Source organism: Leptonychotes weddellii, chromosome 12 (genome assembly GCF_054177405.1).
Source record: "Leptonychotes weddellii isolate Sample4059 chromosome 12, ASM5417740v2, whole genome shotgun sequence".
Taxonomy (NCBI): domain Eukaryota; kingdom Metazoa; phylum Chordata; class Mammalia; order Carnivora; family Phocidae; genus Leptonychotes; species Leptonychotes weddellii.
In genome coordinates, this window is record NC_138380.1 from 2891820 (window position 1) to 2908688 (window position 16869).

Here is a 16869-nt window from a genome sequence, read left to right on the forward strand (position 1 = left end):
CATGCAGGCCATCCTGAGTGTTAGAAACGTTTTTCATTATTGGCTACAAGACAGGCCATGGACGCAGGTCTTTTAGAAACAGCTGCTTTGTCATGGGGCTAAAGTGCTACGTGAAGGCTCTGGCCTGGTCAGCCAGAGTATGGCCTTCCAGAATTCCCCATGAGCCGGCCCTGCCCCACCTGACCTGGAATCCGGGGGGACCTAGGCCCTGGGTCCAGATGCCTACAAACATCCTGTCCTGTCTGGAAGCCAGGAACGGGAGCCCTGCAGGGGCGTCGGCCCAGCCCAGAGAGCTGGAGGGGAGTGGGACCGGTGAGACCTCGGGGCTCAGGCTCCTGTGTGTCCACCTGTGTGTCCTGTGTCTGCACGTGGGAATCCCCGGGACCCTTGGAGGGCTCGGGTGGGGAGGACAGGCAGCAGGTGCGGCCCAGAGCCTTGGCCTTTCCTGATTCAAGGCAGCATCTCTGGAATTTCTCCTGCTCCCTGCGCTTTTCCATGGCCCCTTGTGCGTCATGTACATTTTGCTGAATTTTCACTGCTGCCTGGTGCAGCCACAAACACCGTTGCTGTTATTCTATTTTACTGTGGAAAAATGGGACCCAGAGACGTCGAGAGGCTTGGCAGGGGCGCAAGGACGGGGTTGGATGGGGCAGTGGTGCAGAAGGCTCAGCTTCCCCGCCTCCCGCCCGCCCCATGCCACACTGCTGAGCCCTCGGAAGACCGACCTTGCTGGCGTTAAGCACGGAGGGGATGACCTGCGGGCCAGGAAGGAAGCGGCCAGAGAGATGAATGGTGCTTCCTGACTCACCCCAAACTTGCAGAGCGCTCCGTCCCCAGCTCGGTGCTTGGAGACAGTGGCGACGGCTGTTGGAGTTTGTCCGGTTTTGGTTTTTGCTTTAGGGAAGGAAAGTGCCAAAAAAAGGGATTTGTACCAGGTGGCAGATTTGCAAGCAGGTGCCTTCAATCGTCCTCAGTGCTAGAGAGCGTGCGGGACTCAGGCCCCCTGCCTGGCAGAACTGAGCAGGAGTTGGACCCATCTCTGGGTTCGTTGTTGGCCCAGGACCTGGACATCGACACCCACTTCCACCAAGTCTGGCTCCGTGTTGGCCAGAGGCTTGGGACCCCTAAGCTGGGAGGCGGAGAGCCCCAGAGGCACCTGCGAGGCCTGGAGGCCTGGCCTACGGGGCTGATACCCCGAGAAACCCCAGCGAGGGCAAGAGGCCCAGGGCGCTGCTGCTGACTTCCCCTGGGTTTGGGGGCAGCACCCGTGACCCCCCGGGCTTTAGATCCCCTATCTGATGAGAGGCTGCTGGTGAATGACAGTTTTGCAGCTTGTGGTTTGCAGAAGAGCCCATCCAGACCCTCTGGGAAGCCCTACTTGGAGGCAGTCCCCCTGGGGTGGGGACCCCTGCCTCAATCCTCCCACCTCCTCCCTCTGTCCTCCCTCTTCCCCGTCCCTCTCCCCTCCTGACCCCAGGGCCCCCACCCGCCCCGGGACAACTCCTCTCCAACACCTACTCTCTGGCAGGAGGAAAATAAACACAGACCCCCTGCCAGGAACTGACCACGTCCTCCCCAGATTCGTATGTTGAAATCTTACCCCCGGTGTGGTGGTGTTAGGAGGTGGGGCGGTGGGGAGGTAATTAGGTTTAGATGAGGTCATGAAGGTGGGACCCCCATGAAGCAGTTAGTGCCCTTAGAAGAAGAGAGAGTGCCCTCCCCGCCCCGTCCCCTTCTCTCTCTGCCCATGAGGTCTAGGAACCAGGAGGAGAGCTCTCACCAGGAACCGATTGGCCAGCACCTCCATCTTGGACTCCCAGCCTCCAGAACTGGGAGAAATACATTCCCGTTGGTTAAGCCGCCAGCCTGTTGTATATTGTTCTGGAAGCCTGAGCAGACACCACCCAAGGGAGAGAAGCAGAGGCTGCTGGCTCAGAGCTGGCTGGAGCGCAGGCTCTGCGGCCGTCGTGCGTGCTCGGTGGGGACGCAGAGGCACGCATGGGGTGGGACAGCCTCACAGTGGAAAAAGGGGGTCGGGGCGCCCCGCCGGGGGCCGTGGGCACGGGGATGCTGGGACGGCTAACTGGAAGCAGGATCCTACAGGACTGGCTGGGGGAGTGGATCTGGCTTTCCCGTTGGCTCTCAGCTGGAGGCGGGCGCAACTGGCCCCTATCGATCAAATCTGGCCGTTTGGGGCTGATGGCTGCGTGTTGTGGGTCGGAATTCTGCATTTATATATGATCTGGACATTCCTGTCTGCATATCCAGTCTCTCACCAGGCTTCCCGGGCTCTCCTGTGATTATCTTAAGAGCTCACACGGTGTGCTAATGGAGGGGGGGCCAAGGGAGTCTCTGAAATGCCCCTCTAGTCTCTCTCTGACACTGGGGTTTCAACAGGGGCTTCCAGAAGGCAATCAGCCCATCACAAAATCATTCTGGGACTGCTAGGTCAGGCAGGAGAGGGAGGGGTGTGTTTTCAGGCCAGTGGGGAGAGAGCCCCCCACATGCACACCTCTGAGAATGTGGGAGCCCACGTCCTAGGAGATGCCAAAGAGGAATCCCCAACACATGGAGGTTTTTCTAGAGTTTTCTAGCGGGCCACGTTACAGTCTCAACTGAGAGCCAATTTTGTTCTTGGTGTTAGGGAATATCTCTGTCTTCAGCCTAAAACCCGAAAGACCCAACTCAAATTCATTTTCTCTGGTTGACTTGGGACTTGGATCTATTTGGTCGGTCCTATCCTTCTTGCTATCGATACCCTGCCGCCATGGATCTGGTTCTTACTTGCTGCACACCAGGAGGCTCTTGGGGATGTGCGTCTTGTCTTGGGTAGGGCTCAATAAGCACTTTAAAAGACGTCAAGCTTTGCACACTTTCTAAGGAGGGGTGGTGGAGGATAAGCAAGAAAAGAGCTATCCGAGTGGTAAAATAATGTTTTATTCCGTGGATGAACAAACACTACCATGCCACATTCTCACGTTCCCCCTGCCAGATCTCGCGGCCAAGGCTGGCTTCCCCTGTCAGGCCTCGCTGGCTTTGCAGTGGGTCAAGCCCACGGACAAAGCGAAAACACGGTCACGTGGCATTCAGAGTGGGTCCTGCCGCTCACGTGCTGGTCCTTTTCACACGCAGTGACGTCTCGCCTGAACAAATCCGTGATGGAGACCTTCCAACTGCGCCAACCGCAACTGACATCCAGAACTCACGTGGATGCAACCCAAACCCCCAAATGCCAAAAAGCTACATGGACAAATCTTCTCTGCTGACGGGACGTCGAGGACCCCCCGGCAGGACCGGAAGCTGGAGACGTCAGTACTGACATTCAGGTTGTCGACAAGCTCCAAAGGAAACAGCAGTGACGGATGGGTTTCTCCCTCGCACTTGTGGGGAGTGCAGGTCAGCCACCGAGTGTCGGCATGCAGGCGACACGGTGAGAGCCGACGGGGGCAGCGCCGATCCGGTCCCTATGCACAACAAAACGGAATATACACCGGGGCGCCAGCTGCACATCCGGTCAGGGGACCTCCTTCACGTTGACAGGCTGCCTGCACGCGGTGCTGAGGGCACTGAGCCGTCCCCAGGGCGGGAGGCGGCCGCACACACCCACGCGTCCCCGCAGGACGCCTGTCCCCTGCACACGCGACAGACTCGGGGGCGGAGTCGACCCTTTGTCTTTTCTTGCTTTTTTTTTAACCAAATGCCATCTGAAAAGCCTCAACAACTTATCAAGGGGGAAAAGGATGGGCTTCAAGACAAACGGAGATCGTGTGAATCTAAGCCAAATCCTAATGCAGCTTTGGGGGAAAGAAGTTTTATTGATGACTTTTTTTTAGTGAATGGTATTGGATGTCTTCTCCCCCCCAGTTTTTTGAAATTTCTCCACGAAGTCTCACGACAATCTTGAGGAGAGAGCAGTTAGTTATTTCTGATCTGTTTCTTTATCAAACGAGTGCAAAGCCTACACATTGACCGAACACAAAGCAAAACAAAGCCAAAAAAAAGAAAGAAAGAAAGAAAGAAAGGAGAGAGAAAGCAAGAAAGCAAGAAAGCAAGCAAGCACAGCAAAACCACCCCATGACCGGAGACAGTGTCAGGTAAAAACCATAGAAAAATACGAATTAATTCCATAAGGTTAACCATTAGCATTAGCTACAGTAATACTCTGTACAGCCCCTAAAATGCCGAATCTCCTAGTTACAGAGAGGAGCAAGCCAATCTACGGACGAGTCCTGTTAAAACAATTGTGCTATAGTGGTCTCCACGGCGCGGTCATGGCGGACGGACGGACGGACGGACGGACTGGCGAGGGTGCGCCTGAGCGCTGCTGCGCGTGGCGTGGGTACGAGGGCCGGGCTCTTCACGGCAACCTCTGCTCTGTTCCTCGGGGAGGGGCCGGGAGGAGGCGAGGCCGCGGCGGCTCCAGGTGCCTGGGAGCCCTGGTGAGCGATGACGCGTCTCGGCCTGGGAAGGAGCCGAATTCCGAAGCGAACCCGCCTTCGGGACGCAAGACACACATGCTATGGGAAGTCACGCTTCTCGCCCCCGCCCCCGCCTCTGCGGGGGAGGGAGGAGGGTCCCAGCTGCACACTGTTCTAGGAGGGCCCCCCTCCTCCGCCGGGGTGCTCAGGGCTGGCTCCGGCTCAGTCCTCCTCCTCCTCCTCTCTCGCTGTGGCCGTGGGCAGCTTGTCCTGAATGCGGAAGCATTCCACGAAGAAGCTGATGATGGATCGGAACAGGTGCTGGTGGAGGGAAGCGCTGTGAAAGTAATGGCCTTCGTCTGGGTAGATCTGCAGGGAGGGCAGGGAGACGTTACTCGCCAGCAGCGGCCCCCGGGGGCCTAGGGACCCTCGTGGGACTCTAACCCAGCACAGCCGGGACACCACGCACCCACGGCTCCATTTCAGCCTGCAAAACGGATTTCCTAAACCGCTCCAGGGCAGGCGTCAGCCCCGCCTTTGCTGGGAGGCTCTGCCGGGCACGGTGGGCTCGCGGGGCATCGGCTGGCTAAACGAGATCACGTTCTGTTCAACAGACTCTGTACAGAGGCTCCGGCCCAGGTCTCCCGGGACCAGGACCCAAAGACATGGGAAGAATTCTGCACTGTCCCCACAACCCTGGCCGGCATTTGCCTCACCCCGGGACCGTGGGCAGGTAACTTCACCGAGCCTCAGTTTCCAGTTGTGCCAAGTGGACATGAGCATCATAATAGAACCCAGCTCATAAAGCTCTGTGAGGATTCAGTGATAGACTCCCTGTGAAGTGGTTAGAGTCAGACCACGACACAGGGACTGAGTGTAGTGACGGCCCCCGTCCCCTAGGCGTGAGGCACCATTTTCACACAACAGAACCTGTTTGGGCAGGCACTCAAGGCCAAGTCTAAAGGACCTGGAAGCCCACGTTGTTTCCATGATGCCAGGCTGCCCCCAGCATCTGGAATCCCGTCTTCCTCTATGTCTTTGGAGGATGGTGTTCACCTTTATTTTAGAGTATTTATTAATGACGGAATGGAGCTGTTATATAGACATTAAAATGTCTATAGTCCAAAAGGACACGAGGTAGGATGCACGCCTCTCCCTCTCTAGGTCCCCAGTCCCTATGCCCTTCCCTGGAGTTGATCACTGTCACAAATTCACTGAGTATCTGTGCAGACATTTGCTGTGCCTGGAGGCATGGCACTGGGCTGGGGTCCCTTTACTGTCTCGAGTGTGGTCTACAGTGCATCTTGCTCAAAATCTTGCTGGTTTAGCTTGGTCTACACCTGGGGGAGTGATCCACATTAGCACGTGGAGATTTACCTTTTAACCTGCCACGGCTGCATTATGTGTCTAGAATGTATTTAACCACGGCAGCTATCAGCTTTACTACGATCTGAACACTTTCAGAAGCAAGCTCGAAGGTAACATTAACCAAGTTCTTCCTTCCCCATTCATCAACACTCAGGCCAAATCCCCGCCCTGCAGGAAGCTCCCCTGACTGGCCCAGCCCACGTTTGACCCTCCAAGATGGCGACGCGGCAAGGCCAGGAGCTCAGGACAGAAGGCAGGCAGCAGTCCGTGCCAGGGCTAGCGCTGAGGGACAGGTTCCCAGTGGAGGAAATCTCCCATTTATGTCTAGACCTGAAAGACCATCGGGGTCATGCGTGTCTTGCCAAAGGAACCCATGGTCAGGAAGGAAACGGAAGATGTTTCTAGAAGCGAAACTGTGCATTGCTGGAAGGAGCCCAGACTTGAGCTGCTTAGTACTTGATGCCCGTGAAAACAAGGCTGTGAGTTTGTTTCGTGGGAAGGGTAGTCCTCTAACTGATGCTCAGCCACAGATGATTCTGGAACGTTCTGCCAGAATTTAGTGAATGTGGGGTGCTGTCCAGAGGGAGGCTAGTGGAGAAGGCTCAGGACCTGCACATGTAAAGCCCCCCAAATCCCCCAGAATGCTGCTCTCATCAACACTGGGACAACGGCCCCATCCTCACCCGCAGGGACGCCACCAGCCTCACTGCGGAGGAGCGGTGCCTGTCTTGGCCTTGCTCACCGCCTGGAGGCGGGGGGCGGTGGAGACCTAAAGGGGTTTGCGCACAGCTCGAGTGCAGAACCGTGCGATCATCGTCAATTACTAGAGAAAATAAGCATGTGCCAATTCGTCTGGCCCGATGCGCCCCTGCCCGCCTCTGACAACCGTAACACAGGTGCGTCTGCAGAAATGGGATGAACTGAATACCAATCAGTTCTTTTTCCACGGAAAGGATGTCTCTCTCCAAGTGTGGAGCAGAGACGTGCAAATACTGTACCTGTAAACTGTAATTAGCCTTCCCCTTAATTAGTTGTGTAATGAGTTCTGCCGTGTGCTGGAAATGGATTTTTTCTGTTAAAAAAAAGAGGAAAGGACCGGTTAAACCCCTAACACCATCAGGGTGATGCTGCGAAGTGACATCCTTGGTCCTTACCGTCCGCGGTTGCGTGAATGATCAGAAACTGCTGTTCTTCCAGCGCCGACACGCGGTGTGCCACCTTGGTCATCTGCACATGCGGGGGCAAGAGGACAGAGTTGGTGGGCCTCTAGCCGCTAGCGAGGGGTTCGTACTGAACCCGACTGAGAAGGTAGTGGGGGTCCTGGGGCCAGTCTCGGGAGGATGGGGTGGTGGTGGGCTTTCCGTGTGAGGGAAGCACACAGCGCATCTCTGCTGCCCTGCCGGGGTGCCCCCGAGGAGGAGGAAGATCTCAGCTGCCCTGCCGGGGTGCCCCCGAGGAGGAGGAAGGGGTGGAAGAGAAGGGAGCACAGGAGCTCTTTCACCCGCGGCCGGTGGCCTCAGGGGGCTCTCATTCCAGCCGGTGCCACTAGGAGAGGACACCTGGCCCCACGATCCCGCGGTCCGAGCACGGATTCCGGCTCCGAAGCCAGTCCCCCGCCCCCCGCAGCAGAAGTGTGGCCTCATTCTGTGGCCAGCCAAGAAACACCCCATGTGACACCCACACTGAGTCAGTTCAGTGGCTATGACGGAGCAGGTGACATCAGAGGACTTTCTGTCGCCCAATCAATGGCTTATTTTCCCAAAGTGGAACCAGCCTTGGGGAAGGGGACCGGCAGTCATCAGTGCCCAACGACTGTGGATTCTGGGACAGACCCTCCATCCATCCAAGGACTTCCCTAACTCCCCTCCATGCCCCTCGGGTGCCAGAGAGGGAAACCGGACGGGCCCGGGAGAGGCCCTGGTCCCCTCGGTTCACAGGCTGGAGGAGGGTCTTCTCAGAGTGAGTTTGGTGGGGGAGGCGGAGAGCACAGTGGGCCCAGGGAGGGAGTGTGGGTCCCAGAGTTGGGCCAAGGCCAGAGGGGCGGGACCTATCTCACTCAATTCCCCATTCCGCCAGGAGGCGGGGGTGCCCACACCTACCTCATATGCTCTGTTGTCAAGTCCGTGGAGGCCCAAGTACCTCTCAGAAAACGCAGACGCTGGACACAAGCAGAGGAAGGCAGGGTTACCTGAGGCGAGTGGGTGCAGAGCCCCCAGACGTGGGGGGCGCCCTTGGTATGGGGCTGGGGGTGGGGCTGTGCACTCATCTGCAGGGCAAACGTTTGTTTCTAAAACACCCCTCAACCTGCAGGTCTTTGCCCAGGTAATCAGCACCGTAGTGACATTCAAATATGCTACAGCAAGTGGCTGGGTTTTAAGCAATATAGCGAACCTTAATCAAGTGAAACAGAGCATCTGAATCCTCAGTAAACAGGATGACAGCCCCCACCCCCAACTTCGTTCCAACATATAGGAAGGGCAACAAATCCCAAAGAGCAGATTTTCATCAGGATTTGTTTTTTTTTTTTTTTTTTTTTTCTTTTTTAAAGGCTAGGCATGTCCTGTTCCAGCCAAAACCCTGGCTCCGGGTCCAGGTTCTGGGTGAGGAGCTGGTGTCTACCCTGTCAGGAAAGTCAGGATGGAAGGAGCTCCAAAGGCTTCTGCAAGTTGCAGGGACATCCTTAATTAAGGGGAAGAGACAGTGGAGGATTTCCCTGTCTGGGGCACTGTGACCAGCCAAGGTGTAGGATGGTACATTTACGTGCATTCAAATCAGGCAAATTTGAAATAGCATGATTAAAAAAATTAAAGGAGTCTCACTGAATTTAAAAAAGATGAAATATGCTACATGTCTCCCCATGGGAAAATTAATTTTAAGTCATTAAAATGTTGAATGAGGAGCGTTCTTATAGGACTGTGAGGTGAAGTTTGCATTAGAGCACTTCGGAAGCCTCAGTGCATCTTTTGTGAGCACTCTGGCTACAGGAGCCAGGGGCTGAGGGCTGCTGGACCCTGTGAGGCCCGGGCTGCTGAGCTGGGGCAGCGGGGCGGGTGCGGCCAGGTACTCGTAGGCTTGGCCGACCATGGACAAGAAGCCCTCTCCATTTCTGATCCCATTACCCAGTGCTGCTTTGTGCAGCGTAGCTGGGGTTAATAGCCTGGCCTCCCAGGGCCTCCCAGCCTCGGCCCAAAAGCGAGTTCTCAAAGTCCACAAGGAATACCTCGCCACACATTTAAAAAAAAAAAAGCACGAATGTCACAAAACCATTCACACTGAGAGAAAAGGGGCCAGCTGACCGGGACAATGTAGGGAGCTTGGAATCCCAAAACTGTGACCAAAGAGCCAGGGCGGTGCCTGACAAAGGTCCGGTTCCCACACCTGGGAGGCCTGCCCCCCGACTGGTCCCCACGGCCAGCCATCCTGATGCCCCGTCCCAGGCCTGAGTCCTGCCCGTTAGACGGGCAAGGTGCTGGCCAGGTGCTCCCTGCCCCACCAGGAGGAGGGCGGGTGGAGGCAGAGCAGAGCTCAGCTGCCAGGTCTGCACCTGAACGCCACCAAGCAGCAGCCCCTTCAGCCCCTAAGCCCTCATCACGGAATCCCTGCCCGAACACCCCCAGGCCCCGGATCCAGAGCCCGGGCAGCGCCCCTGCCCAGATTCTGGGGGCAGGGGGAACGCGGCCCCAGCGGGACCGCAGCCGGCCCCTTCCTGTCTGCATGCACGCGAGGCTCCTCCGTGGCCGCTACGGCAGGGGGCCCCGAGGCTTCTCTCCAGGTTCCTCGTTAGCTGCACGGCCCCTGTGGCTTCCCCTCCACGGGGGGTGTGCGGAGCGGGGGGTGGCAGGCGGGAGCGCGGTGAGAAGGGAGGCACGGGGCCAGGTCTGCGGCGTCAAGACCGTTACCGTAGAGCTTGAAGTCCGTGATTGGAGAGAGAGCAGAGCCACAGGTGAAAACCTGAGCCTGATTTTCCCCCTTTGCCGGGAGGATGTAAGCGCTCAGGTACCCGCCATAATCCTGGGAGAGAGAGAAAGGGGGTGAGTAGGCGGAGTGTTAGTGATGCCCTCAGGAAAACAGCCTCAGGGGTAAGATCAGTGACTCCACAACCATCTTCACAAAGTTTCTGTTAAAAAGTAAACAAGATGAAAGGCAAATCACCATCCCAACTAGCTACATGGGACGCACGCCTCCTCTCTTGGGGCCTAGTGTCGGGCGATGTGCAGAGGATGCGTGAGGGCAGCCGTGGCCGTGGGCTAGGATGTGCTGGGTGCATGTCGGGGTGTCATCAAGCCCCTTCCAAGTCAGCCTTTCCCTGCAGCGCGTTTGCTGCCTTCCCATCTCCAGCCAAGCCAAGCCACTTAAGGTGGTCTCGAGGGAGGGCCACCAAGGAACCTGTATCAGAGGGCTCAGGTACCGGTCGGCCAGGAAGTCTGGCTCAGGGCCTGCGGAGACAGGCGTCCATGTGGGCGCTGGACATGTGGCAGTTCCTTCAAGTCCTATAGTGCCCTTACCTTGGGGCTGACACGCAAGACCCCTACTTCAACCAGGGCCTTCCAGAGAGAGTACACGTGACACATTACCTACCACGGGCACCTTCGAAGCTGCTTGGCTCCGATGTGCTCGGTCTCCCGAAAGCACCGAAGGGGACAGGACACAGATGGGAAACTGCGATGAGCAAACGTGGGAAGGGGCAGGAGCGAAGCCTCAAGGGAACCAGGTATGTTCTCCTGGGGGCTTGGGGGCTGTTAAAGATGTTGTGTGTGTGCTGGGTGTGTGTGTGCATGTGTGTATGGGAGTGTGTGTGCTGGGGTGTGTGTGTGAATGGGAGTGTGTGTGCATGTGCTGGGGTGTATGTGCGTGCATGTGTGTGCTGGGGTGGGAGGGTCGAGTGTGGAAAGCCATACACCTGATGGAGACTGTGTGTGCAGCCCAGGCCATGCCAACCTCACTGTGGAATGAATCGTTTAGGACCTACATGTTAGTTACATGATCATTTAATACCGTTCCTTCCATAGAACATGGATAGCTTGTCTTAATGACAATAAAAGCGTCATTTTGGTTTCTAGTTGATAACTGTCATTGTCAATGGAATCGGTAAGTCCTCACACGTCATCCGCCACTTGTTTCCGAAAAAGCGTGGACTGACAACACCAAACGGTGGTGAGGATGGGGAGCAACAGGACCCGTCCGTCACTCACTGCTGGTGGGGATGCCAAATGGGGCAGCCACTTTAGAAGACGGTGTGGCGATTTCCTACAAAATGAAACATACTCTTTACCATATGATCCAGCAATCCACCCTCCTGGGTATTTACTCAAAGGAGTTGAAAACTTATATGCACACAAAAACCTGTACATGGAGGATCATATGAGCTGTATTTGTAAGTGTCCAAACTTGGAAGCAGGTGAGTGTACATGTAAGCGGTGTCCTTGGCATATTATTCAGTGCTGAGCAGTAATGAGCTCTCGAGCCATGAAAAGAACCCTGAATGCATATTACTTGGTGAAAGCAGCCGGTCTGAGAAGGCTACGTGTGTGCTTGAGGGGGAGTGAGCCCTGACCAGAGACGGGCCCAGGCCAAGGGTCCCTGCCTTGGCCCGGCAGTCCACCCTTCCCATGTGGGTACAGATGGGTGATAAACACTGACACCCAAAGTTACACTTACGAATGATCACATTGGCTCTGAGCCCCTCACGGGCAGCGAGTGGGTTTCTACCACCATGGACTGGAGCCTCTAGGATTCTGCGCCCACTCTCTGGTCTGTCCCTCAGCCTCGGAAAGAAGCCCTCCCCTCCACCGCCTCAACTCGGGAGGTGCCAAGGGGACTGTGGGAGGGCTCCAGGAGGCTTTCTGGGATCACTACGTCTCAAATGTACACTGCCCTCCGAGAACGCTGCACGTGGAGGTTCCAGAGGCGATGACATAAGAGATAGTCTTAAGATTACCTGTTCAAGCCTCCACCTGCCGTGAGGTCCCTGCGAGGTGCCTCTGGACGGCCTGTGCTCTGATCGTTCTCTCGGGAGGGAGACGGATCTGTGTCCATCCATCTGTGCCTCACTCCCTTGAGATCAAGAGGCCATGGATCCAGGCTGTCTAAGAATGGGGGTGGGGGGTAGGTGGCCCCACGGACCTGACCCACAGCCCTGGGCCTCCACCACATGAGCTACAGCCCATGGACATGGGGACGCCTTTGGAGAGGGAACAGCCTCCTCCCCTCCTTCCATGTCGGCAAACCTGGTAAATTAACATGGCCACTGCACGTGGAGATACACAGGAATCAAGACCCTGCCTACCCTTGTTTCCTGGGGTACCACACCAGGCACTATGGCTTCTGTAAGAAAAGGAATTAGGAACCTAATAAAGTGTTCTCACAGGATCTGGCTTCTCTCTCTTTCCTTCCACATAATGTAGGAAGACACTTTGATACATGAGCTGGTCAAATGAGGGCCCCCCTCGCTGGAATCACTCGGCGTCCACCCTCTCGTTTTTAATCAAGTCATTGCTCTCACAGTGTCAGACCAGAGACATTCTGAACAAATCCGATCGGGGCTGGGTGATGGGCCGGGCAGTGCCCTCGGACAGGGGCACGGGGTGCTCCGACAAAGCTCGGCGCAGGCTCACCTTCCCAAACACGGCCACACGTGCCTGGTCAATGTATTGCTCCTTCAGCATCATCCTGCAAGGCCAAAGAAGAGAGGGGCGAGTGAGTGAACACCATGGTTGCACTGTGGCCCAGAGCCGAGCTTCTGGCCATTCCAAGCACGAAAACCTCCACTTGAAGGAAATGCTGGAATTCGAATGTCATTGTTTATTGCTTTTCTTTATTTAGTGCATGGGCAGTATGTCCATGTTGAAAGCCTCAAAGTACCCTTGCAAGAACTGTCCGGTCTGTCAAACTTGCCGACCGAAAGCCAGGAATGCAAAGTAGTCGAGGCCGTTCTGGAGACCAGGCACCGTGGGGTCCCTGTCCTCTGCTACAATCTGCCCCTCACTTGGACCGTGTGACCCCCAACCACCGCAGACTCTAGGAGTGTCCTCCGGGATCAGCCTGGAGAACAGACCCTGGCTCTGTGCTAAGGGGCTTGGAGTCAGGCGCTGGGCACTCACCACACCTGCAAGTGTCCTTTGTCCCCAACTCCTGGCTGGGGGCCCCTGCCTTGTGCTTCCTGCCTTGGACGCGAGCAGCTTGATGCCCCTGCTGGCGCTGCCCGGGTCCCGCCTTGCCCTTGCCAACCTCTTACCACTTTCCCCTAGCATCCCCTGTTTACCCACAACATGACAGGCATCTTTCTGGTTTCTGGACCCTAATTCAGCAGCGGGAGTCCTGCCACCTGCTGGCAGATGACCGGCTGCTTCCTGGGTCTCAGTGAGTTGCTTCCTTCCACGTGTACATACATGCCCCCCGCCGCCCCCACCAGAGCCCCTCCCTGCACAGCCCTGTTTCTCCTGTTTCTGTCTACTTCTTGGTGATTATTCCCTTGCTTCTGTTTTCTGGGTTGTGCTCGCTGGCTGGAGCCACCCCATCACTGATAACTGCCCTTCTCAGCCGGAACAGAGTGTAACACTCTGGGTACCAAGCCCTCAGAGCCAGCTCTTTGAGGACCAGCCCTCCTCCCCAGCCTGGAGCAACACCGTCCCCAACTTTCCCAATGGAGGAAAGTCATGAAGGAACATCCGAAGTCGGGCCTAGAGACCACCAGCCCCACAGAAGCAGGAAAGAGAAGGTTGGAATCGACAGATTATGAGAATGTTTCAGCATTTGAACAGGACTACTAATAGGAGTGTGAGGAGGATTCAGGAACAAGTGGGAGATACTATGAATAGGTCCAGAGAAAGATTCTCAAGTGAAAGACAAAGCAACACTTCCCGAACTAAAAGATGCAGACGAAGGTGGGGCACGGAGTGGGCGACGTGCTCCGTAGTGAGCAGTGTCTATCATGGTCCTGCACCCCCAAATACTGATCTAACGAGACATGATGGGGGGCTGCAGAATTGCTAAATCCTCACCTGCCACCACATCACGAGATGGGAGCTCATGCAGTAATGAGAACTGTGTTCAGGAACACGGACGGTTGGGAGTGCTTGCCTCTGCCAAACAGGCCTGGGGGAGGGGGCAGGTAGGGCAAGGGAATCTGTTGTTGATTTAGACAGTGGTTATGGGTTAGCCTCCGAAAATTACAGTCAGATCCTAACCCCTAAAACCTCAGAGTGTGACCGTATTTGGAAATAAGGTCATCAGATGTAGGTAGTTAAGACGAGGTTAGACTTAATGCTGTTAATCCCGTATGACTGGTGTCCTTAGAAGAGGAGAGACCCAGAGACCCAGGAGGAGCGCCATGTTAAGAAGGAAGATCACAGTCCCGTGTCTGCAAAGCCAAGGGACACAAGGGTTGTTGGCACCACCAGAAGCTAGAAGAGGCGGGGAAGGTACATCCCCGACAGATTTCGGAGGGAGCGAGGCCCTGCCCGTGCCTCACCTTTGCTGTGCTAGCTCTAGGAAACTCACGGAGCACTGTCATACATTTGCTTTTTAAAAACGTTGTGCAGGTGTTATAGGATAACCTGGCTGGCTTTGAATCACATCTGCCAGGCTTGGGATATGGAAGGGTACTCACATGTACACACACACCCTGTCCTGGGCTACGTACAGAGCTTCGTGGGCATGTCCACATATCTGGAAGGAGTGCAGACCTTTCTCCAAGTTCCTCCACTTTCTCCTCGTGACCCAAATCCCTGATACGCAGAAGCGCTTTTGGGAACATCTGTTGAAATGGTCTGGCTCAGCCAGCTGTTTTCACAACTGGTCCACCTGGTCCTATGAGGATTCTGCCCCGGGGCCAGACATCTGGATTACATTTGCTGGGATCCATGTAGCAGTCTGTGGGGACCACGGAGAGTGGAGTGAGCCATGTGCAGCATTAAGGGCTCCATTCCAACCTGTAAAATACCTTGAATTTCCATTCTCAGCCCTCCTTCCAAGTCCGCAGGCAGCCTTGGGTCTTTGGCAACCCCTTCATCTAATTACCTAGTGACTCACTTCCTTATCTAAATGCCAGAAATCTTGATAATGACCCTCATTTATAAAGTACTCTGGAATCTTCCAAGGGTGGCTGTTTTTTCTAACATCAAATATTTTTGTTATCTTGTACCTGTATTTTCACCAACGAACCCAGCAATTCCCATGTGATGATTTTTCTTCTGGTCAACAGTGGAATCCCAAGATCAGGGAGAGCCCAATTTCATACGCAGGGAGCACTTTTTATTCCTGGGGTGGTCTGAGGCCTCGCAAGAGCGGAAGCAGAATCCATCAGGTGTCTTTCCTTACAGAGCATGTCCTGAGTTCGTTTCCACGCTGGTCTGCAGAGGCCCCGGCGGGACAGGGCTCCGGGCCTCTAGAAGCTGGAGCCTGGAAGCTGGGGGAGGCGGGCTGACACGGTGACGTGGGGGCAGCACTGATGATGTGGCATGATGGGATGCGTGCCCGCTGACTGGTGCGGTCCCTGCTGAGGCAGCCTTGGAGAAGCCGGGAGCTGGTCAGAGTGGGTGGGACAGGAGGTCAAGAGAACACCTCACGGGTGGCCGCGCAGGGTCCTGGGCGAGCAGGGCTGTTTGTGGGGCTGCGTGGAACTTCAGGCGGGGGGACAGGGTGCGAGTTTGCACACTGTGTGCCCTCCCGTCTCCCTTCAGACAACCTGCCCTGAGGGGGCTGATGACCCCCAGTGGGCACATCCTCTGACCCTCCACAGTGTCCATGCCATCCAAGCGGTGCTCCCAGCCACTGAGCACAGCAGGGCCCTACAGCTAGGCCTCGGCTGCCTGGCAGGGGGTCCTCCAGTGGCTCTCTCAGCAATGGGCTCCCCGTCAGGAGACCCCCTTCCCACCTGGTCCTCCATTCCTGCCCTGGTGTCAGACTCCACTGCAGCCTGGTGGCACCCTTGCCCTGGCACCCTTCACAGACAGCCCCTGCCGAAATCTCCCGCTAAGTCCACCCAGGCACCGTTCTCGGGGACCCTAGCTTCCAGAGGTGCCACGGCACCCTCCGAACGGAGGGAGCCCACAGCCAGAGGCTTGATTTGGCAAGGAAGAGGAGCCGACGAGGGTGGGGGAAGAAATTTGGCCAGTGCCTTTGTCCCACTCTGTGCCATGGGGCTACACACCGCCGTGAGGGGCTGAGCTTCGCCCAGCTTGCCCCTCGGCCAGCTCCGGCTCCACGTTCATCCACTTACCCAGTCTGGGGGACTCTGCCCCCAAAATGCCTCCCAGGCGCCCTCCACCTCCCCGCATGCTCCCACTCCTGGAGGCCGTGCTCCCGCCCAGTTGGTCGGGACTGTGCCCCTCTTCTGGCAGGTCCAGCCTGGACCCTCTCTGGACTGCAGCTTCCCCACCTATGGCCTGAGGCAGTCGTCCCACCTGCTGGACGGTTTCTGGTAGTCATGAGGCCACAGCCCCGTAGCCCCCGGGGCCAGGACCATTTTCCTCCATGTCCCCACCCTCTTCCTTCTTCGTCCTCGTGTGGGCTGCCTCCTCCTGCTTCCCCTCCACTCACTGTCCACGGGGCTCCCCTGTGCTCAGTGGCTCCGAGGATGAGCAGTATGAACAGTGACAGTGGCTCCCACATCCTCGGCTTCTGGTGGGTTCGGCCAGTGGGGAGTCCTGGCGGGAGGGAGGAGCTGTCGGGGCACTGGTCCTGGCTCCCTCCCTGCACAGCCCCTGTCAGGTGCTCCCTCTCCCTGGCCCAGGTCCTCTCCTGGGTCCGTGGTGGCTCCTGCTTTTGTGTGGCTAGCCCTAGGGCACTGCACCATTCCCTGGTCTCCCTCACCCTGCCCATGCCTCTGCAAACATGCACTTTTATTCATCTCACCTCAAACTACTCAGTTTGAGGGCCAGAACGCTGACCCACAGAATTTGCTACATCGCTACCAGAATTACAGTTCTGAAAAATAAAGTTCACCTTGCCACCTCCTTGCTTAAAAACCTCCTGCAGAACTCTGCTGCTTACAGGGCACGAAGCAACTCCTTAGCATGCTGTGGGCGGTGTCTCACAATCTAGCCCTGTCCTACCTCCCCATGCATCCTGTCCCCTCCACTGC

At 56.4% G+C, this 16869-nt stretch overlaps 1 protein-coding gene across 1 annotated transcript in view; it reads right to left on the reverse strand.

The window, feature by feature from the left end:
• Window positions 1–2921: 2921 nt before the first annotated feature.
• DPP6 (dipeptidyl peptidase like 6) overlaps window positions 2922–16869 on the reverse strand; it is a 545484-nt gene continuing 531536 nt past the window's right edge. The window contains exons 17-22 of the mRNA XM_081800883.1: window positions 12401–12553; window positions 9686–9797; window positions 7886–7944; window positions 6941–7013; window positions 6785–6858; window positions 2922–4787 (exon numbers count right to left, since the gene is read on the reverse strand). Coding sequence (XP_081657009.1) covers window positions 4641–4787; window positions 6785–6858; window positions 6941–7013; window positions 7886–7944; window positions 9686–9797; window positions 12401–12553 — 618 coding nt within the window. The 3' untranslated portion in view covers window positions 2922–4640. The remainder of the gene's footprint in view (window positions 4788–6784; window positions 6859–6940; window positions 7014–7885; window positions 7945–9685; window positions 9798–12400; window positions 12554–16869) is intronic.